This window comes from Tenrec ecaudatus, chromosome 2, assembly GCF_050624435.1.
Source record: "Tenrec ecaudatus isolate mTenEca1 chromosome 2, mTenEca1.hap1, whole genome shotgun sequence".
In the NCBI taxonomy this organism is placed as follows: domain Eukaryota; kingdom Metazoa; phylum Chordata; class Mammalia; order Afrosoricida; family Tenrecidae; genus Tenrec; species Tenrec ecaudatus.
The window spans coordinates 66,981,246-67,003,478 of record NC_134531.1 but is presented as its reverse complement, the minus strand read 5'-3'; the positions used below and the strand labels follow the sequence as shown (position 1 = coordinate 67,003,478).

Genomic DNA, 22,233 nt, shown 5'->3' with positions numbered 1-22,233 from the left:
CCACATTTGAAAACAGATTTTCTTATTCTTTTTGTTTTATTTCAAAGTACACCTTAATGGAACATTATACTGTGAGCTTGCATCACTCTTTTCATTCAGGCGAAAAGTTTTTTCTGGTCAAGACTATTTCCTGGTTGACTTGCCTTCACAAACTTAAGTACACTGATTTCCAAGAACAAGGAGTTGGAAATTTAACAGATATAAAAATCCGCTAAGGTGCTCAAAAGCCCTTTCCATCTACTGTGAAATGAACACCAGCTGATTATTATTACTTTTGTATCACCAAGTATGTACAGCAAAAAAAAGTAACAATTTCTTCAATTTGAAGAAATCAGCATTATGATAGAGGCCTCACTGCTTGAAGTTTGTCTTTGGAAAATCACCCAGACTTGCCTATTAAAATCTACAAAGTTGAATGTCATAATTACATATGCAGATTGGTATAAAGATGATCGTTAAATGGCTTTCATCAAACCAAAACTGCAGAGAGTTCTAAAAACGGAAATGATCGCAATCAGCTTGGCTAAATACACAGCATACTATCTAATTTTACATTACTAAAAAGAATCTGATTTTAAAGAATATGCTGATACCAAAAGGCACCATTGGAAATAATTTGGTGTTTTATGGTATACCATTCATTCTATACCCAGATAAATCAGCCTTCTTATAGCTAAAGGCTTGGGAAGCCACCAACAAACACAGCACCCACAATAGCTTAAAACAAATACAACTCCTGAGTAATGTTTTCCACGGCTCAATATTAACAGCACTAATAACATCACACAGGAATAATACAGAAAGAGAACATCAGGTTTAATACCTTACAAAATATGTACAGAACTTGAACATTCCTAAAAGGTACAATTCAAGTTGAATTATAAAGGCAATTGGATATTCAGTTATAATGAAAAACTCTAGTGGGTTAAAAAAATGTAAACCATAAAAGATAAAAAGTATTTTAAAATACACAAAACTCTAACCATTAATTTTAAATTTTGATTTTAAAAATGTAAATGTGTATTTACAATGTTAAATCTGTTGGTTAATTTTACATGATCTCTATTATTAGGACAAAATGAAACAACTTCATTTTAACCACGTATGTAGTTGGGGAAACTAGCAAAATACAGCGTACATGCCAATAACTGAAATAGGAAAGGCCAAGGACTTTATTGGTGAAATCATAAAACAGACTTCACCAAGACAGCACGCTAGGACACGAGCAGTTTCACGCTGGAGAGTGCAATGCAGGGAGCCACGTTCCCTTACCTGAGAAGGAAGATTAGGAAAAGCAGTTCTCTAAAGCGTAGCTGGGAGGATTCAATGCGATCAGTTGTGTGAATTAGATTGCTCATTATTGTTAGTATTAAGATATGCCCTAGGTACGAACCTTCATAGCACAGTTCACGACAGGACCTTCAAGATTTTAAAACCTCCAACAGTAGTTGGTTCTTCAGACAAGAACCCATGTTTAAAGTATTCAAATCCCTAATCGGAGTGTTCCAGCCTAGTTGGTTTTCAAAAACTATTTATATAAAATACTGATGATATTGATAGCGATATGAAAGCTACCAAAACTTTGTAATGACCACAAAGGTTTGGTGCACCAGGCAACAGTCCAGTCATCTGTCTTCTGAAAACAGACATTGCAGAAACAGACATGCCTTCATCTCCCAAGCAAGGCGACATACATCTTCTATGTTTTCCGTTTATCATAATCACCAACCATCTTCTTGATGTGCGACAACTTGCTCTTGAGCTGCTTGCAGTAATTCCTCTTACTTTTGTAATCTACAGACTGAAAAGGAGTAGGACAAATTAGACACATTCAATAAAATAAAAATGGGTCATGTGTTAGCTGCTGGAAAGGCAAAGAGGAAAGAAAGAAGAGTACTGTCTAGTCACTCGGAGCCCTGGTGCTGGAGAGGCTAAGCGTTCTGCCGCTAGTCACAGGTCAGCAGTTGGAAACCACCAGCCACTCCAAGGGAGAAACTGAGGCTTTTGGTGTCCATGAAGCTTTAGTCTGGGCCAGTTCTTACAGGGTCGCTAGGAGTCAGAATGGATTCAGTGGCTGTGAGCCTTTTCACTAGTCGAACAGCCGTTGGGAGTGTTAACCCAGGGAAGGCAAGCACCGGGAGTCACCATGTAGTGTTAGGCAGTTTAGCTTAGGGGTGGGCACCCAATATTGCATGCCCAGAGGTCTGAGCTATGGGGACAAGAAGTGGTACACTCACTGCACATGCTCAGAGGTTCAGGTTTTCCCACCAGGAAGGGGAGGTACACCTGGGTGGGTGCTGCACCTGGATTGGGCCACCTAGACCAGATGAATTCAATTTAGCCAATGGGGTTGACCAGGGTCATCCACCACACCGCCCCACAGAATAAAATTGAAAAGGCAGGAGGAGTCAGGAGCCCGGAGGCGACTGTGTGACTCTCCATCTGACCAGCTTCCAGGGAGGCTCCACGTTCGGGAGGAGCCCTGCAGGTGCCTGTGTAAACATGAAATTTCTTCTAACTCTCATAAAACTCACTTGGATCACAAACCAGGCTTCGGCGTGAATTCTTTCTCACGAGGAGCCAAAGACCGAGATATATCTCTCCCCTGAGAGATCTACCAGTTCCAGTTCACTGGTTTATTCCCAATAAATCGTGTTTAAATATGTCCTTGCTATCATTGGAGGGTGGCAGACAAGTGCTTTCAGTGATACACTTGTCAGTCTCCTTGGGGTACCTCCAAGAAAAAAGGTCCACTCCATATTGTGGTTCTGGGGGAAAGTGTTGGGCCTCTTGCATGTAAAGCAGAGGAATCAGAGAGTACGACAACTGTTTTTTGGGGCGCCACAGGTAATCATGAAAGGTTTCATCAAATGGCACAGGATGACCACAGGGGGGCTATTAGGAAGAAGTTTTAAGATGGAAAACGGCGTTGGTGAGGAAAAGGCCAGGAAAATTGTACCGAGGAATTTTTTCACCACAACACACTGCTGCTCATTCTATGAGGGTAGCTAGGGCTGTTTCGTTGAGAAACCTTACCCCCAACGTCGTCCCCCCTAATCCACCCTGTCACACCTTTTTTTGGTTCTCAAATTGGAAAGAACATTTCACAGGAGCACCACAGGTGCGTCTCGAGGTCGCCAGGGTGCCGTTGGGACGTGGTAAGAGGAGGGGCGCGGGACTCTCCCAGAAGGGCTGCAGAGGTGCAGACACTGCCTTCAGCAGGGCATGCGCTCAGATGGAGGCTATGTCTTTAAACAGCAGCTGCACATCTTGGTAATTTTGTTTCATCAAGGTCTCTATGATTTTGTAGCAATTCTTTTTGACTCATCATCACAGTGTTTGGTGGAGGTACAAATGCACATTGATACACCTTTGGAACACTGTTTGGCAGTATATACAGACTAAGGTCTGGAGAGCCTGCAATTTCACTCACAGGTTCCTGTACACGTGTGCACAGAAAAACATTTACAAACGTGTTTGTCATGGTATTACTCAGGGACAACCCAAACGTTCACAGATTGTGGAACAGATGGGTCAGCTGTGCTACGCAGTAATGAAATGAATGCACCTCAGCCACTGCCAACACAGGAATGGACCTCACAACCATAAACACGAGCCAAAGTAGCCACTGTGGCTCTGCCGTCAGCTGATTTCAACTCAGAGCGACCCTTTAGGCCAGGGGAGAACTTTCCCTGTGTGTCTCAGAGGCTGTAACTCTTTCCAGGATTAGAAAGCCTAGTAGTTCTCCATGAAGCAGCTAGCGGTTTCAAACTGGTGACCTTGCAATAGCAGCCCAAAAGCATAACCATTACACCACCAAGTCTGGTTCTATTTACTAAAGTTCAAAACTGACCAACATATTTGATGATGTTAAAAGTCAGGACATGTGGATGATCCTAAAAGCATGCTGAGTGAAATCAGTCCCAAAGGGACAAACATTGTACATGATCTCTCTTACCTGAAGCATCTAGAATACGCAGATGCAGAGAGACCACGGTGTATCAGTGTTTCCAGGGGGCTGAGAAAGTCTCTGCCAAAGAGCAGGGCATCAACAGGTGGTGGTGGTGGCAGCTTAGCATCGGGAACATAATGTCAGTGCATTGTGTGTATAAAAAGTATTGACATGCAAGATGCTGTTGTGTATATTTTCACCACCATGGTAATAATTTTTAAAATGTCAAGGTAGTTAAGTACACGGTCAGCCGTTCAAAGCCACCAGTGAGTTGCTCCATGAGAGCAAGATACGGCTGACTGCTCGCCTACAGATTGTGACAGTCCGTCCAGGGCAGTCCTACATCGCACACAGAGTGAGTCAAACAGCAAAACTGGACTGAAAGGCAGTGGGGTTTGATTGGTTTGGGGAGAGGCCCTGCTAAGAAATTAACTTCTTGATCTGGGTGCCAGTTACACAGGCATAGGGTCATTTTGTGATGTCTTCGCAAGCTATATAGCTTTGATTTATGTCCTTTTCATTATGCATACTTCAATTTTCAAAAAGGTTCTGAAATCATCAGAATTGCTTGTTACTGCACTGAAACTAAGGTCTCCCTTTAGTTTTTCCCTCTCACAATTACAGGCTATAACCAGGCATTCACAAGCATTCTACAGGCTAACCGAAAAGCATGTAATAGGGAAGTTCCTCCCTAGAGAACCTTCAATCCAGGATACTTACTCCCTTAACTTGTTTCAGTCGATTGTATTCATCAGCAGCAGCCTGTAGTGGGGAACACCGGAAATACAGGTTAGTAGGGCACTTCTCTTTCAGGAAAAAACATTCCTGATGCCATAAACCATAGCCAACGGTATGCCAAAAAGCGAAGGAATTAAAATAATGAAATCTGAAGGCTGGAAGGAATCCACAGAAGAAACCTTTCTGACATTGTATGTCTTGTCTTTGACTCCCATGGAGATCAGTCTATTGGCTGCTCCTCTGTTAGTATCGCTCCCTGGGCCTGCCCACATGCCACGGGCTCAAGACAGGCCTTTGCTACTGCAGCTCTCATCAGGTTCTCTGCCGCCCACTGTGATACACAAAGTGCATCTCCTCCCTTTCCTATCCCAATCCCATCAGCTGCCTTCCTAAATTCGGTTTGCACCCTTCCTGAAGGCACCCATGGCGGAACAAGAGGATTCAGTGCAGCAGCAGATTCACCAGGACTGGGCCAAATCAGGAGTACATTGGGTCACCAAGAAAAAGTCATCCCATACGGCTTGTTGTTCAAGACTCACAGCCCTCAGTGAGGAGCCCTTCAAGGGAGGAGAGAGCACAGTGAAGCCCAGGTGAGAAAAGGCAAGGCTCTCGCCAAGAACTGTGCCAGGATGCTGCTGAGAAGTAGCTTTGCAGACACAGGCCCTTTCCTCTGCCTACAGAGCAACAGGTGTATTCTCATTTTTTTTTTTCAAAAGTGTGCCCTTTGGGCTCTGCCATGCATCTGGGGGTATGATGTGGCTTGTGGGAAAAAGTCTGGGGCGGCTCTTGGAGGTATTAGACACTTTGCCTTTTCAGTGACGTTTTATAGAACTACTTTTCAATGTAGGTGAGGTTACTCAGAGCCTAAAGTGCAGGATTCTTTGTAAGTCCACCCCACCTCTTCCTCCCTCTTCCTCTCTTGTCCATGCCTTTGCATTGTTTCAGACGTTCTTTTGTCTTGTTCACACCTTTGGTAGGAATGGGACCAGTCCTGGCTGAGACACTCAGGCTCTGGCTAGGTGGCTGCCAGAGAATGCTCTTGCTAACCCATCAGTTTCTTATCCTTGTGGCCAGATTAAGGGCAGGCCCTCACTTGGCTTGAAGGGGTATTTTCAGAGTGATTTTTTTTCTCTTGTCACCTTGGTATCTTTGCCTCTCCTATTTCCCTAATAAACTCTTCAGCCTTCAAAACAAGCAGACAGAAACTCGGCTTGTTAATGGTTCTAGAACTCTAATCATGCAGCAAGGACTCCTTACAGCTGAAATCACATTCCTTGCACACACAAAACTGCCCCTCCTGAATTACTAAGGGCAAGGTAGCCAGGACAACATTTCTGAATGGCAGTTTTGCAACAATATGTATCTGAAAGTTAAAGTTAACCTTCTGTTCTGGAATGTTTTTGGTTTTGTGGTAAACAGAGAGTTGCACACAAATGTGAGGAGGTTTGCCAGGATATAGAGGGACTATCTGGGAGGAAAATGGAAGATGTCGATAAAAAATGGTAATAATGGTGTAACCATAAAATTAAATATTAAGCAGCTATCTTCACAATAACTAGGTCTTTGTTACTGACATGAGAACTATAAAATATGACTGGGTAATACAGCAGGACACAAGTAGTAATAGGAAGTAAGGAAGTACTGAAAATCCCATATGATGGGTTATGCGTGTCAAAAGGCCTTAAGAGCCAAATGAAAGGGCTCTCACTGGTCAGAGCTAGGACTATTTGAGCATCAAAATAAGTGTTGCCATTGTTGTTAGCTGCTGTCGAGTCAGTTCTGACTCTAGCTGAATCGATGTACAACAGAACCAAGCACCACCTGGTCCTGCACCATTCTCACATGTGCACTCGTTTGAGCTCACTGTTGCAGCCTTCTCCAGGGACTGGTCTCTCCTGATAGCAGGTCCAAAGTATGTGAGGTGAAGACCTGCCTCCTTGTCTCTAAGGAACATTCTGGCTGTACTTCTTCCAGACAGATTTGTTTGCTCTTCTGGCAGTCCACTGAACAAACTTTCAATGTTCTTCACCAGCACCATAATTTAAATGCATCAATTATTCTTCAGTCTTCCTTAATGTCCAACTTCCACATGCATATGAGGTGATCAAAAATATCATGGTTAAGGGCAGGTGCACCTTAATCCTCAAAGTAACAACCTTACTTTTCAATATTTTGCAGAGTTCTTATACAGCAGACTTACCCAATGCAATTGATTGTGAATCTAAGCAAGACAAAATTTTTGACAATTTCAATTTATCATGACTTTACTCATTGATTGAGTTGTGAGGATTTTGATTTTTTTTACATCGAATTGTAATCTATACAGAAAGCTGTAATCCTTGATCTTCATCAGTAAGTGCTTTAATCCTCGCTTTCAGCAAGCAAGGCTGTGTCAACCAACACATCCCAGGATGTTAATGAGCCTTCCTTCAATCTTGATTCTCCTTAATACAGCTTGTCTGATGATTTGCTCAGCAGACATTGAATAATTATGGTTATAAGATACAACCTGACACATCTTTCCTGGTTTTTAACCATGCAGTACTCCTTATTCAGTTTGCACAACTGCCTCTCAATTCATATACAGGTTCCACAGGAGCAGTGTTCTGGAACTCCTGTTCTTCTCAAGGCTATCCATAGTTTACTATGATCCCCACAGTTGAATATCTTTGCAGAGTCAATGAAACACAAGTAAACATCTTTCTGGTATTCTTTGCTTTCAGTCAAGATCCATCTAAAAACAGCAATGATATTATCTCTTGATCCATGTCCTTGTCTGAATCTGGCCTGACCAATGGAATGCTTCAACTGTTGTTGGATCACACTAAGCAAAATTTGATTTGCATTTAATATTAATGATACTATTCTAAAATGTGTGCATTCTGTTGGGTCACCTTTCTTTGGAATGAGTACAGATATGGGTCTCTTCCAGTCAGTTGGCCAAGTAGCTATCGCTCAAATTTCTTGGCCTAGATGGATGAATGCTTCCAGTGCTTCATCAACTTATTGAAACGTATCAGCTCATGTTCCATCAATTCCTCGAGTCTTGTTTGTGGATTGTGTTTTCAGTGAAGCCTAGACTGCTTTCAGTGCCATTGGCTCTTTCTCATATGTAAAGTAGCATTGAATTATTACACAGGTATAAAACAGAGAGAGACCTAAGAATCCACTTAGGGATTTGGATAAATGAAAAGTGAATGACTATATATACACAAACCTCCTGTGCTGAAGAATTCTAAATAATTTATCTAGATGCTCTGTTTTCATGGAAGTACAATAAGATGAGGTGTGTGTGTGTGTATGCATTCCTTCATAATAAGGATACTTTAAAACATCATTATATTGATGATATCTGGGTAGTGGGATTGAAAGCAATTTATTTTTCTTTACACATTTGTGCAATGTTTGGGTTTTTAAAAAGCAAAAGATAAAATAAGCTTATAAATATAATAGATACGGTTACTTTCTTTGAAACTGGGAGGCAAATAAATAGAATATTGCTTTGTAACTTACCTACATTAGTGCAACTCTTCAATTTGGAAAAGACTTAGAACCAACTCATTTTCAATTACCCTTCAATGGAATTACAGTGTGATTCTAAGCAGATTTTTATCAATAATCAGTATAAAGGATACTGGATCATCGTGGATTAATATAAAATTCTAAATAATCTATAAAGATCAGGTTTTAGATTACCATATACTCTTCACTGTCTTCTCTATAATCATCCAATTCCTTATCCAACCGAGACAACTCATGGCTGATCTCATCCAGTTCTGCTCGTAAGCTCTTGTACTCATGCAGGCCAGTGTCAAAACTTCTCTTGTAGAGTTGTCTTTGTTCATCTGAAGTGATAGGTGGATATTCCCTGAAAATTGAGAAAGAAAGAGATGCACATGTATTCCTGCTCTTTCAGCAACTCTACAGGGAGTCCATAGCAAGCGCCATAGGATTGCCAAGGCTGTATGTAAATCTTCAAGACGGAAGACTGCACCGCTTTCTCCAGGACTCCAATGTGCCCCTCAACTCAACTCACCGCCATCGAGTCGATGCCAACTCCCAGCGACCCTGTAGAGCGGGGTAAAACTGTCTCTGGGAGTTTCTGAGACAGTGAGTGTTTATAGCAGAAACCCCTCCCTGTCTTTCTCCAGAGGAGTGGCTGGTTTTGAACCACTGACCTTTCGGATGCAGCACAGTACATGACCACTATGCCACTAGGGCTCTCTCTGTGCCTCTAGCTGGCTTATAATCTAGTGTTCCTTCTTCAAGAATAATAATGCTGGTGAGTTATGGAAACATGAGAACCTCTTATTTTCTGTTTCTTATAGTGGGAGACAAATAAGTAGAATTAAGAACGATTCTTAAAACAAAACAAACCCCCACGATTCTTACACAATGCTGCTCATGCTTTGTTTTGTTTTAAAGCAACCACACATAGATAATTATTAGAAATGGAGCTGAAAATTCCTTTACTTTGAATACACACTGCCACATGACGCTAGAATACTTGTGTTTATACCCCTTGAACTGGAATCCAGGAACATAAAGTATATCCTGATGACAAATAACCTGGGGGTTTCCTGCTACTACTTAGTCTGTATATGACACTGTTTCCAAAATTCCTTCTTTTTCTGGGGTGAGAAGGATATCTTATTTTCCCTAAGTGGAAACACATTCCACCCTCTCAATCATGATTGTAAAAGGCTACAGAGGGGGTGGAGGGTGGGGATGGTCAGGGAGTGAGACCACATCCCAGGTTAGGTGGCTCTAGAGCCAACTGGCCCACACTCACAATGGGGTGCACAAGGTCAGGGTGGGAGGTGTGGCTCTGGCTGGGTACCTGATCCAGTCCTCCTCCAGCTCATCACAGGACTCGCCACCCGTCGTGTAGTCTGTTTCGTAGTGGTCTTGCTCGCTTCTCCTGGCCTTGCCTGCTCTTCCCTTGGCAGAAGTCCATTTTGAAGGTGTCTCGTAGTTCTCACTGCTGCTGTAAGGGGGCTGTCTGTAGTCGTCCATAGCAGAAGTCAGGGGAAGCTCCTGAGCCACCTCCGGCACCCTAGAAAACAGGGATCTTTCCGGTGACTACTAGGTACACTACTTCCTCTGCCCACACTGCGCGCTAGAGAGCCAGCAACAAGAACACAGAGGTGCCACACATAGGTGTCCTCACCAAAGTTCACACGCTTAACACCCAGCAGGTCTCTAGCTTCCTGCATTTGCTTTAGCTCCAGCTCACTCTAATGCACACCAGCGGCTCGAAGGCTCCTTCCACCTAAAGTGGGCCCCAGATTTCATCTTAGAACGTTCAGGTTGATCTGGAAGAGGTGTTTGTTTTGCTTGAAGGCTCCTTCCACCTAAAGTGGGCCCCAGATTTCATCTTAGAACGTTCAGGTTGATCTGGAAGAGGTGTTTGTTTTTACCCGACTTGTGTCAGGCACTGACTATGCAGACGTCTGTCAAGAAATACGGACCGTGACTCTTGTCCATAGATTCTCCCAGTTCCAAGGAACGCTTAGTGGGAAGAGGAATGCAATCACACATCTATCTTTGGAAGCTGGACTCTTAGAGACCAAGGCTTTGCGATGCTCATTTCACACAGCCCTCTTTCAATTCCTTTTGCAAGATACACTCTCCCAAACCTTTTTTTAAGTAGAAGTGTTAGATCTTAATAAGTTACAGAGCTCATTAAGGATTCTGTTTTAAATTGTGTTCCTCCTGAAGCTGTGCAGATGAAAGAAATGAGTTTCCTTATGCATATTTGCTGTTTTTCCAATGTTATGATTTAATACCATGTCACATTGTAAGTGTACACGATGGCTCTGCAGGGACAGAATTCCAGCTGCTGTAGTTACGTGGCAACTGTAAACTACTACAAGGTAACAGAGATGCAAATCGGAAATTGCCCCTGCAGTGGGACAACAACAGAAAGCGTTTTGTTTGTTGTCCACTTTTTGCTTGCTTTTAACTTCTAACAACTAGAACCTTGAGTTGTACCCACCAGGTTTGCTGTTTTCTTGGCAATCCAGGGCCATGTGAGTCTAACTGTGGTCAGAGCCTTCTATTTCCACCTATCACACTAATTAATTTCTTTTTAAAAATTTTTTTCAATTTTATTTTATTAATTTCTTATAGACACCCCTACCTACCTCCCTGCAGGTTGGAAGGGGGTGGTATTTTTATGGGTGCTTCTTCAGGTAACACAGCTTTGTATGCTGTGTTGACACTACTTCTCGTGGTAGGAAAGTGTGACTTGCTCCCCGCATCAATGAGTAACATGTTCCTGGACACTCTGCCCAAACGGCCCGATACTACACTTCTTGGCTTTGAGGTAGTAAAACGTGTGGGGCCAAAGGCCAGATGGGGAGGAAGCTAAGGAGCAAAACAAAACAGGAAAACAAACAAATAAACCCACACACAACGCAAAGTGGGCCTCCTGCCTTCATATAATGATTTTAGATATTAATATTAGGAGTTCTTACCTTGGAAATTTTCCACCTCTCCTTTCCCTATACCCTTCAAAACACTAAACAGTAACACAATTAATCCAACCTGAAAGCTAAGAAAAACATTCTTAGGAAGTAAAATGTAAGTAAAGAATTAGGAGCATCAACACTGAAACCAAGAACAGCAACATTTGTGTAAAATCAAGGCTCGGAAGGCAGTCAGGGACAAGGGAATCAGACCCCGGAAACAGGCAGTGGAGAGAGGGGAAGAGAACAAGCCGGGTGAATGAGCAATGGTCCAACTATTCTGCTGTATAAGCATTCACCTAAAGCACAAGAAGATGTTTGAAAAAGTAGGAGTTCGGGAATACGGTATTCTCAACAACCTTTAAACTCCTCTGTGGGCACACGTCCCATCAGACATCTGTGCTGCCCACCTCTTCCCTCCCTGGCACACGCGTTCCGGACCTCACAGACTCCCAGTAATGTAAGCGTATTCTTTTGAAGCCTTTAAACCAGTGATTCTCAATCGCTTCTCGGCCTTTTGGCTAAGATCAAGTGTAAACCAGTGGTTCTCAACCTTCCTCATGCTGTGACCCTTTAATACACTTGTTTATGTTGTGGTGAGCCCCCAACCATAGCATTATTTCCATTGCTACTTCATCACTGTAATTTTGCTGCTGTTATGAATCAGGTGACCCTTGTGAAAGGGTTGTTCGACCCCCAAAGGGTCATGACCCACTGGTTGAGAACTGCTGCTTCAAACTATTCCTTTAAATTATTCACTCATTTGCTTGTTCTCTATCCCGCGGCGCCCACACCTCTGTGCTGCTGCTGCTTCTCCTATCTTGCATTATCAGTTAAAGCAGAACAGCCGATGAGAAAATGGCAATGACACTGAGTAACTTGGAACACGAACCCAGCAGTACTATTGACAGCTGGAAGGTGCCCACGAAAATTACTACACTGATTCACAAGAACCCTCCTTTTCTGATAACACCCAGTACCCATGAGTCAGGAGAAACACTATATAACCTGTACTGCAATTTTTACTTGGCATTTTATAACTTGTTAATGTTTACTTGGAAGTGCTCTGATAAGAGATCTCCTCCATCCCAGCCTCAGTCATGAGAGTAACCTGAAGACCACTCAGAACCATCCCTTTGTGTACATGGGAAGTGTTTTCTGAATGCTGAGCTGGGGCACCACTGGGGCTGAGTGGATGAGGAGGGCCACCTGGTCACAACATAGGCTGAGACAAAAGCATGAGAGAGCTCGGCCATACCTAGAGCTAGATCCATCCTGGGGCCGTACACGAGGCAGTGATTTCTTCTTTTTGCTTAAGTTAGTTTGAGCGGGGCTTCTCTAACTTTATAACTTGCAAAAAAGTTCTAATCGACTGTCCCACCAGCCTACCACTACCAAACAGTGGTCTCACTCGGCACTCTGAGGCGTCTGCTTGCCCTGACAGCTTGACGTCATGGGAACATTACACTCCTGGGTCGTGATTTACAGAGGGCAATTCTTGTTGGGTGTGCACAGTATGGCACAGGGTGTACCTGCAGTGCAATGCACTGCTTTAATGTGGCCTTTTTCTGCTATACTCTTGAGACTCCCACAAAATGACCGAGTGGGACTTTGCAGTTAGGGCGCATGAAACTTCTGCAGGGCCGCATGTAAATGTGGTTGTGTAAAACCTGAACTACAGGATTGGTCAGCTTTGCCATCCTGATGGCTTAAGAGGGAGTTAATCTCAGAGCAGAGAGAGGACCTCATACCGCCAAGAAGACACTGGGGCAGGACACCAGTTAGTGCTTTGTAAGCCTTGCCTGAGCAAGAGGAAGGCAGGCTGCACAGGCCAAAGGGGTTGCGGGTCAGAAAGAGACATACTTGAGAAGCAGCTGTCCTTCTAGGGGAAATATATCCTGATTCTCAGATGTAACCTGCTGCTCCCGTAAGAAATTCCACAATCATGAGTATTGTTTGTGTGGTCATGGCAACGAATACTGAACCTCGCTGAGAAGTCGAACCCGGCTGGGGCAAGGGCAGCTGGTGTTATAATCGGTAAAAAAGGTTGGACAGAGAAGGTGTATTCGACCTCCTCTTCAGGGATCAGCCTTGGGTTAATGCTGATTGGGATTCTCTAGGTGGTGCTTTTGGTCAAAATCCAAAGAGCAGAAAGGAGTACAGAGAGGAAGCAGAGCACAGTGGGTGCTAAAGGGTCTGAACAAACAGGGAGAGTCTGGAGACCAAAACAAAATCCATGGGTGGTAGGCAGGCTGCCAGTGTGCTGGGTTTCTAAATTCCATTCCAGTGCAATAATAAGGCCTATTGTCTTCCACCTGCAGTCAGCTAAGCTGCTGATATCAGCGTATAGAGATTCCAGGGCAAATTACTATGAATTCAGGTAATGAGGGTGGGAAGTTAGGGAGTTAAATTTGAAATAGAGAAAGCTTTCCAATGGATCTCCTTTTAATTCAAAACAAACTATCTTAAAGGCAGTGTGTTTGTTTTTATTTGCTTTCCAAAGGGATTTGTAGTTCGAGAATTAGATTATTGTGTACTGTCAAGTCAATGCTGATTCAGAGTGACCTCATGTGAGAGACTAGACCTGCCCCCATAAGACTTTTCTAGGCTGTGAAATGACAGGTCAGAGCTGAACAAAAGACTTCAGACGGCAGTTTGAAAAGATAAAGACTTAAGAGAGACATGTGCAAAGACCTGACTTATAAAACCACAAGGAAGAACATGATCAACATTTCCCAAGTTGAAAGAACTGAAGAAAAAAATTCAAGGCCCAAGTCACAGTACTGAGGGATTTGAAGGGCACGTATATCCAATGACAGTAACTCAAAAAACTCACTCTCATCGATCAAGTTAATGCAGACTCATAGCAACCCTGTAAGACGGGGCAGAACTGTCCCTCTGGATTTCTAAGACTGTAACTGTTTACAGAAGTAGAAAGTCCCCTCTCTCTCCCTTGGAGCAGCTGGTGTTTTTGAATGCTGACCTTGCAATTAGCAGCCCTACTAAACCACCAGGGATCCTTTCAATGACACCACACCCCAAACTCACTGCCATGGAGTGCATGCTGATCCGCGTGTGGCTTTCCAAGATTGCAACTGCTCCTGGAAGTAAAAAGTCCAGTCTTTCTCCCTCAAACTGCCGACCTCGCAGACTGCAGCCCAATGCGTAACCACTACACCACCAGTGCTCCGCTCCTTCAGTGACACGTGAAGCATCAAAAACAGATGGACGGAATACAGAGTCACTCTATAAACGTTACTTCAGTAGATGGCATAGGATCAAGAACCGATAGTATACAAGGAAAAAAATCCAAGCTGCACTGGAGGTAGTGGAGAAAACAAGGTTACGGGAATTGAGAGAACGCCCAATGAAGTGCTTCCACAAGTGGATGCAGCCTTGAACACGCTGAAGCATCTATGCCGGAAATTTGGACAACAGCTCAGTATTCCTGCCCATTCCAGAAAAAAAAGTGATGCAAGAGAAAGTAGATCATGCCAGAAAGATGTTTACCTGTGTTGTATTATGTGAAAGCATTGGACTGTGTGGTTCATAACAAATTATGAATAACACTGAGAAGAATAGGAATTCTAGAACATTTCACTGTACTCATCCAGAACTTGGATAGAGACCAAGAGGCAGTTGTTTGAATAGAACCAGGGGACATTTTGTGGTTGGAAAGGTATGTGTCTGGGTTGTACCCTTGCACTGTAGTGACTCAATCTGTGTGCTGAGAAGATGATCCGAGGAACTGGGGGTAAAGAAGAGCGCGGCATCCGGATGGAGGCCAGTTAGTTCATCAACCACCTGCAAGGTAAAGATGACATAAACCAACAGAAACGGGGTGAAGGGGGACAGCGGACGTGTCAAATATGAAAATAAAAATAATGCACAAATTATGAAAGGTTCATGAGGGTGGGAAGGTGGAGAAGGAAGGGGAAAAAAGAGGAGCTGCTACCAAGGGCTCAAATTGAAAGAAAATGTTTTGGAATTGATGATGACAACATATGTACAAATGTGCTTGATACAATTAACGTATGAATTGTTATAAAAGCTGTAAGAGCCTCCCAATAAAATTATTTATTAACATTTTAAATAAATAAATAAGCCTGGTCGCGGAAAGCCCAGAGGATTTGGGGCACTTATTGATAAGTGGCTAATACTACAACCTTCACTGTGGATCACACCTCAGCATACACAAACATCCCTACAACTGGACAATAAGCAACGTCATGAAAAACGATGGAAACGACAAGGATTTCACTTTATTTGGATCTATAATAAATGCCCATGGAAGCAGCAGTCAAGAAATCAAAAACATTGCATTGGGCAAATCTGCTGCAAAAGACTTTTTAAAGGTTTTTTAAAAAGCAAAGATGCCACTTTGAAGACTAAGGAGTACCTTTCCCAAAACATGGTATTTTCAATCACTTCATATGCAAGGCAAAGGTGGACAATGAATAAAGAAGATCAAAGAAGAGCTAATACCTTTGAATTACGGCATCAGCAGGGAATACGGAACATCTCATCGACTGCCAAAAGAACAAATAAATCTACCTCAGAAGAAGCACAGTCAGTATGCACTTTCGAAGTGAGAATGGTGACGCTCTGTCTCCTGTGTTTTGGACATGTCCCTGGAGGACATCATGCTTGCTAAAGTAGAAGGTCAGCCAAAAAGTGTTAAAGTCGTCGACAAGATAGACGGACATACTGGCTGCAACCATGGCTGGGACACAGCAAGACTATAAGGATGGCACAGGACGGGCCGCCTTTCCTTCCACAGTACAAAGGGTTGCTTGCTCTGACAGCACTTCACAGCCAGCACTGCCTCGACCGCAGCAGAGTGCCACATCTTTCTCCTGTGGCGCCACGGGATGGGTTGGTTCAAACTGCCAACCTTTCACTTAGTAGCCAGGGGCTTCTTCACGGTGCCATGAAAGCTCTTAGAATTCTGGGTGATGTTGTGTGCCATGAAGTTCTTACTGACTTGCAGCAACCCTGTGGAACAGAGTATGCATCGGCTTCCAAGGATATAGTCTTCAGAGAAGCAGACTGCTGCATCTGTCTCATGGAGTGGCAGGTGGCTTTGAACCACTAACCTTTTGGTTAACAGCCAAGCACTTCTGTCACCAAGGCTCTTTAGAATTATATACAGGAGCTCTCAGCTATCATCTTTAAGCTTCCATTATATCAAAATCCTTAACAACATCTCCAACATCCTTCTCTCGCCACCAGCCGTTAACGTGAATTAGAACTGAGCTTTAGGGTAACATACACCACAGTTATGATAGAATTTCAATAATCATAATTGAATGTACTACACGGCAGACACTCAGTGGGAGGTATTTGACATTACAGAGACTACAAAGTACAATATACCGAAACTCAGAGGTGTTATCCATGTATGTGCTCGTGCAGCATGGAAGTCCCAGTCCAGTAGCCTGGCAATAAAATTATTGAATTCCTGACTTCAAAAGGAAGTATTCTAATCTTTATTTACTTAATCATTTTATCAGGGGTCCTTACAGCTCTTATAACAATCCATACATCCATTGTGTTAAGCACATTTGTACATATGTTGCCATCATCATTTTCAAAACATTTCTTTCTTTCTACTTGAGCCCTTGGTATCAACTTCTCATTTTTCCCTCCCTCTCCCACCCTTCCACCCTCATGAAACCTTGGTAAATTACAAAATAATTATTATTTTCATATCTTACACCATCTGCTGTCACCCTTCACCCATGTATACGTCGATCATTGTAATCAGTTCTCCCTTTCTCCCTCCACCTTCCCCCTACCCTCATAGTATCACTACTCCCATTATTATTCCTGAGTGGTTTATCTGTCCTGGATTCCGTGTGTCAAGAGCTCTTATCTGTACCAGTGCACATGCTCTGGTCTAGCTGGGTTTGGAAGGTAGAACTGGGGTCAGGATGTTGTGGGGGAGGAAGCATTAAAAACTAGAGGAATGTTATGTGTTTCGTCAGTGCTATACTGTACCCTGACTGGCTCACCCTTCGGTGAGGGGATGTCTAATTGTCTACAGATGGGCTTTGTGTTTCCCCTCCGACACCCCTCGTTTGCATCGATATGATAGTTTGTTTTGCATCTTCTGATGCCTGATACCCGATCCCAGCCACACCTCATGAGCACACAGCTGATGTGCTTCTTCCACATGGGCTTTGTTGCTCCTCAGCTAGATGGCCGCTTGTTTATCTTCAAGCCTTTAAGACCCCAGATGCTATATCTTTAATAGTCAGGCACTAGCAGCTTTCTTCACCACATTTGCTTATATACCCTTTTTGTCTTCAGCAATCATGTTGGGAAGGTGAGCATCACAGAATACCAGGTTATTAGAACAAAGTGTTCTTGTGTTGAGAGAGTATTTGAGTAGAGGCCCAATGTCCGTTTGCTACCTTACAAATATGTTTTATATAGATCTATGTCCCTATCCTTATATATAGATTTACATATGTACGTGTCTGTATTTATACGGAAGTATTCTAGCTTCTGCCACAGTGGCCTTCCACAAAACTCTTGGCTTCTGCCTACAACGCAGAGATCAGCCACCAGCTTTATTTTACACGGCTGGATATTCAAGTGGGTGGACAGCACACACAGTACTCACGGTGTTGATTTGCAGGAAGAATCGAGGTAGGGCCGCTTGTCATTGACTTTGCCATTGGAAGGGTAGACCATGGAGCCGTCAACTCTCTCCACATAGTCAGACGGTGGTGCGTGCATGTCTTGTGTGCCTACGGAAACATTTTTAACCTAAAGAAATAGCCCAAGAGAATAGGTATTAGTTAACCTATAATTTAAAGGGGGAAGAAAATGCATATATAAAATTATACCTAATATTAACATTGCACTTAGTTAAATACAAGCAACCTCCAAGGATTCCTTTTTGGAATCAGTTAAATCCAAGAAATACATCAACGATGTTACTGCAGGTTTAATAAGATCAGTGTGTAAGAGAAGGTGTCAAAAAGTTCATGAAACAATGACAACTTTTAATTCCATTTTCCCATGACTTTTTGAAGCACCCTTGTGCTCTAAAGATGGTAAAATCTTCATTGCCTGATTTGCATCCTGATGTGAGAGGGTGCAATGACCTCTGGTAATTGCCCCTTCTCCCCTCCCAGCCTCATTTTGTCTGGGGTTAGGGCCTAAGCCTTGATAGCACTGTGGTTAAATTGTTCAGCTGCTAAACGAAAGATGAGGGGCTTGACCCCACCCGGAGTTGTGCTGAAGAAAAATGTAGCAACGCACTTCTAATATCAGTCACTGTGAGTTGGAAGCAACCCAACAGCATGAGTTTGTTTGTTTTTCCCATTGTTGTAATAATTTGCATTTCTTACTCAGGTGCTGCTGGTGCCAGTGTCTGGGCACTAGGACTGGGGAAAAGGGCAAAGGGCACTGGCTCTTCTTAATCCATCAACTCATGCATCCCCAAACAGAAAATGGTAAAACTGCAGAAGAAATTAAGCAGCTTGAACTGATTTCACGAGAGCTGTTTATTCTCCCTTAATATACACTTTCAGTGGCTCTATAATTCATAGCCTATAGCATTAGTCACCTGGTTGCTTTCCATTGCATTCTGAACTGTAAGAAAATCTGTCCTGGTTGTCAGCACCGTGCCTTGTCAGATATGAACAGCATCACCGACTAGTCTGACAGAATTCACAGAGTAGACCCAACACTTTAAATGTCGCCCAAAGAAATTGACATTATTACGTTATGTTTCAATTGATTAAAAATAAAAAAGCAGTAGAAAGCAAATGTTTTGAGAATGATGATGGCAACAAATGTACAAATGTGCTTGACATAATGGACAGATGTATGGATTGTGGTAAGAGTTGTACGACCCCCTAATAAAATGATTTAAAATAAAAACAGCTTAAAATTAAAAATAAAATAAAACGCTCAGTCCAAACAAACCAGAGTCAACATAAAAGAATGGAAATACTGTGGACAAAGACAATAATTCAACATGTTATTTCTCTGAACCTTCAGTAGGGCGGGTAAGACTGCTGTAGTTTGGAGGTAAGAACTATGCCTGGAGTCCTATGGCCTTGTGGCTCTGCATCAAGCTACTAACCGTAGGGTCAGCAGTTCAAAACCACCAACTGCTCTGGGGAAGAAAGAGATGGCTTTCTACTCCTGTAAAGGGTCACAGTCTCAGAAACCCACAGGGGCAGTTCTACCCCATCCTCGAGGGTCTCTGTGTTGACATCATCTCGGTGGCAGAGAGTTTGGTTGTAAGTTTAAGAACAAGGCATCACATTGCCTGGCCTCAGCACAGGCTCAATGTACCAACCAATTCTGTAGGGCCTCAGTCTCCTACCAGCACAGAATGGAAGAGACTACCTGCTCCATAATGTTGCTTCCTGATAACGTGAGCTGACACACATTCAGGTCTCCTATTAAGCACAGTGCCTTTTGAACATAGGACAAACTCAAATGATACTAGATTCTGGAACATCCATGGAGCTAATCAAAGAATTCTGTAAGCATCTGACGCTGACAGCAGACTTCATTGGATCACTCTGCTACTTGCAATTCGGTCCTGCTTAACCGAGTTCATTTCCTTGCAATACAGACCCCTCACAGCTCTGGGATTTTCATTCTGTGTAACATCAAAATAGCAGGCTCCTCTGAGGGCCATCACTGCGAAAAGCGGGGTCTTCAAAAAGTCCATGGAAAATTATTATCTGTAAACTCCATTTTCCTACAAACTGTTTGAAGTTCCCTTAAGTAGACCAAATTACAGGGAGGTGTTCTTGAATGTTTATTATTCCCATGAGTCAGAACGGAATGGAATGATTTTCCTCTGAAAGTGGAACTTGGCAGCAACCGGGAACCCAGTGGGTGGAGTGTGCCAGCTCTGACCACAGGGGGCCTGGGGTCAGGGTGGGACTCATTCTTGGCTCCCAGGGAACTCCTTTGTTCTTAGCTGCTTTGGTATCCAATTCCTGAAGACCTTACTCACAACAGAATGTCTTAGGGCTGGAAGCTCAGCTAAAACCAATTCAGGATCAGAATCTTTTTTAACAGGACACCTGAACCCTTTGCCATTGAGTCAGTTCTTACTCTCAGTGACCCCCTGGGGCAACGAGAATGGTCCCATCAAGCCAGAATCTTACAGAAACAGACCACCATCCTTTCTCCTGGGGGCTGTTGACCTTTAACGGAGCTTAACCACTGCAGTGCCAGAACTTCTTATCAGATTCCTCAGTCATTACAAATTCACAGGTAAAGGCCAAGTCTTCTTCTGGAAAACTGAAAAAAAACAAACTCACTGCTATTGACTCGGTTCTGACTTAGAGTGACCCTGTAGGACAGGGTAGAATTGCTCCTGTCCAGTGGGTTTCCGAGTCTAGAACGTTACAAGAGTAGAAAGCCTCATCTTTTTCCCAAGGAGGAGAGGCTGGTGGTTTTGAACGACTGACCTTGCTGTTAGCAGCCTGGGGGCGCTGTCGGGTACACATTGGATTACTAAGAGCAAGGTCTTCAGCTGGAATGAACGCAGCAGTAGCTGGTTCCTGGGGAGAACGATGAGGCTGTCTGCTCCTATAAAGATTCAAAGCCCTGACACCCTGCCTCAGTGGTTCTCAACCTTCCTACTGTCGACCCTGTAATACTGTTCCTCGTGTTGGGGTGGTCCCCAACCATACAATTATTTTTGCTGCTACTTGATACCTGTCATTTTGCTACTGTTATGATCGGGAGACCCCTGGGAAAGGGGTTGTGACCCACAGATTGAGAAGCACTGCCCTACACTATGAGTCAGGGGTTGATTTGATGGCAGTGGATTCATCAGAATTTTATTTATTATTTTTAAAGATCATTTTATTGGGGGCTCTTACAGCTCTTATGATAATCCATACATCAATTGTATCAAGCATATTTGTTGCCACCATTGTTTTCTAAGCATTTACTTTCTATTTGAGCCCTTGGTATCAGCTCCTCTTTATTCCCTCCCAAACCCCCTCCCACCCTGTGACCCCTTGTTTATGATTTTCATATCTTACACTGACCGCTGTCTCTCCCCCCACCCTCCCCCCAGTTTCTGTTGTTCCTCCCTCTGGGGCGTGGGGAAGAATGCGTTGATCATTGTGATGGGATCCCCTCCCTCCCCTCCTCTCCCTACCCTGCCCTCCTGGTATCCCTACTCCCATTTCTGTTCCTGAGGGTTTATCTCACCTGGATTCCATGTGTCTTGAGCTCATACTATACCAGTGCATATGCTCCGGTCTAGCCTGGAGTTCATCAGAATTTTGAAAGACTTCCTTTTTAAAAACCGTACCCCGTCCTTACAGAGGTGTAACACGGCCTGAAATGCCCTGCTGTTTATCAGCTATCCCTATGGGCTTCAAGACATTACCGCCTGTTCCGGGCCTTCCTTCCACACAACTCAATGCAGGGCAAGGCACCTACCTATCTTCCCATCTGTCCACACAGCACCTGTGCATTCGCACTTTCCCCCTGTGCACTTACAATTCTTTGCACTTACAATTTCTTTGCTGCTGTTGAATTCGACTCAGGGTGACCCCAGGTATGCAGAGAGCATAACAACTCTGCAGGACTCAAGTCTGTGACCTCGAACAATTGCATTCTCACAGTATTAGCCCTAGCCCACAAACCTATTACTCCTTCCATCTTGAACTCTTCCTAAAGCCTGTCTGTCTACAATGTGTCAAGTACGGAACTAGATCAGTTCAACCTAACAGATAAATATTACTGGTCTCTTTTCAGATGGGAGGAGGCTGTGGTTCAAGGAGTCAGACATCTTACCCAAAGATTTACATATAGATGATAATTCAAGATTTAAATACAGGACTAACTCTAATATACTTGTTATAATTCACTGCCAGTGGGGAGGGGGGAGGGGGGAGGGGAGGAGGGGAGAACAGGGGATGGAGGATGGGGTCAGTAGGGTTGTCTTCTACCTTCCCTTCTACTTTCCGTTCTCTTTGTGTCCCCAAAGCCTAAAACAGATTAGGAACCCAGAATTTACTGAATGAATAAAGGCTACCATAATTATTACAAATCTCCTATTTATTACTGCTC

The 22,233-nt window shown here is 43.4% G+C and overlaps 1 protein-coding gene across 2 annotated transcripts in view; it reads right to left on the bottom strand.

The window, feature by feature from the left end:
- Window positions 1-1,632: 1,632 nt before the first annotated feature.
- Window positions 1,633-22,233, bottom strand: part of OCLN (occludin) — a 52,785-nt gene continuing 32,184 nt past the window's right edge. For both annotated transcript variants that reach the window (XM_075543038.1, XM_075543039.1), the window contains 5 exons: window positions 17,789-17,934; window positions 9,531-9,746; window positions 8,387-8,558; window positions 4,673-4,714; window positions 1,633-1,801 (listed from right to left, as the gene is read on the bottom strand). In XM_075543038.1, the coding sequence (XP_075399153.1) occupies window positions 1,700-1,801; window positions 4,673-4,714; window positions 8,387-8,558; window positions 9,531-9,746; window positions 17,789-17,934 (678 nt within the window). In that variant the 3' untranslated portion in view covers window positions 1,633-1,699. The remainder of the gene's footprint in view (window positions 1,802-4,672; window positions 4,715-8,386; window positions 8,559-9,530; window positions 9,747-17,788; window positions 17,935-22,233) is intronic.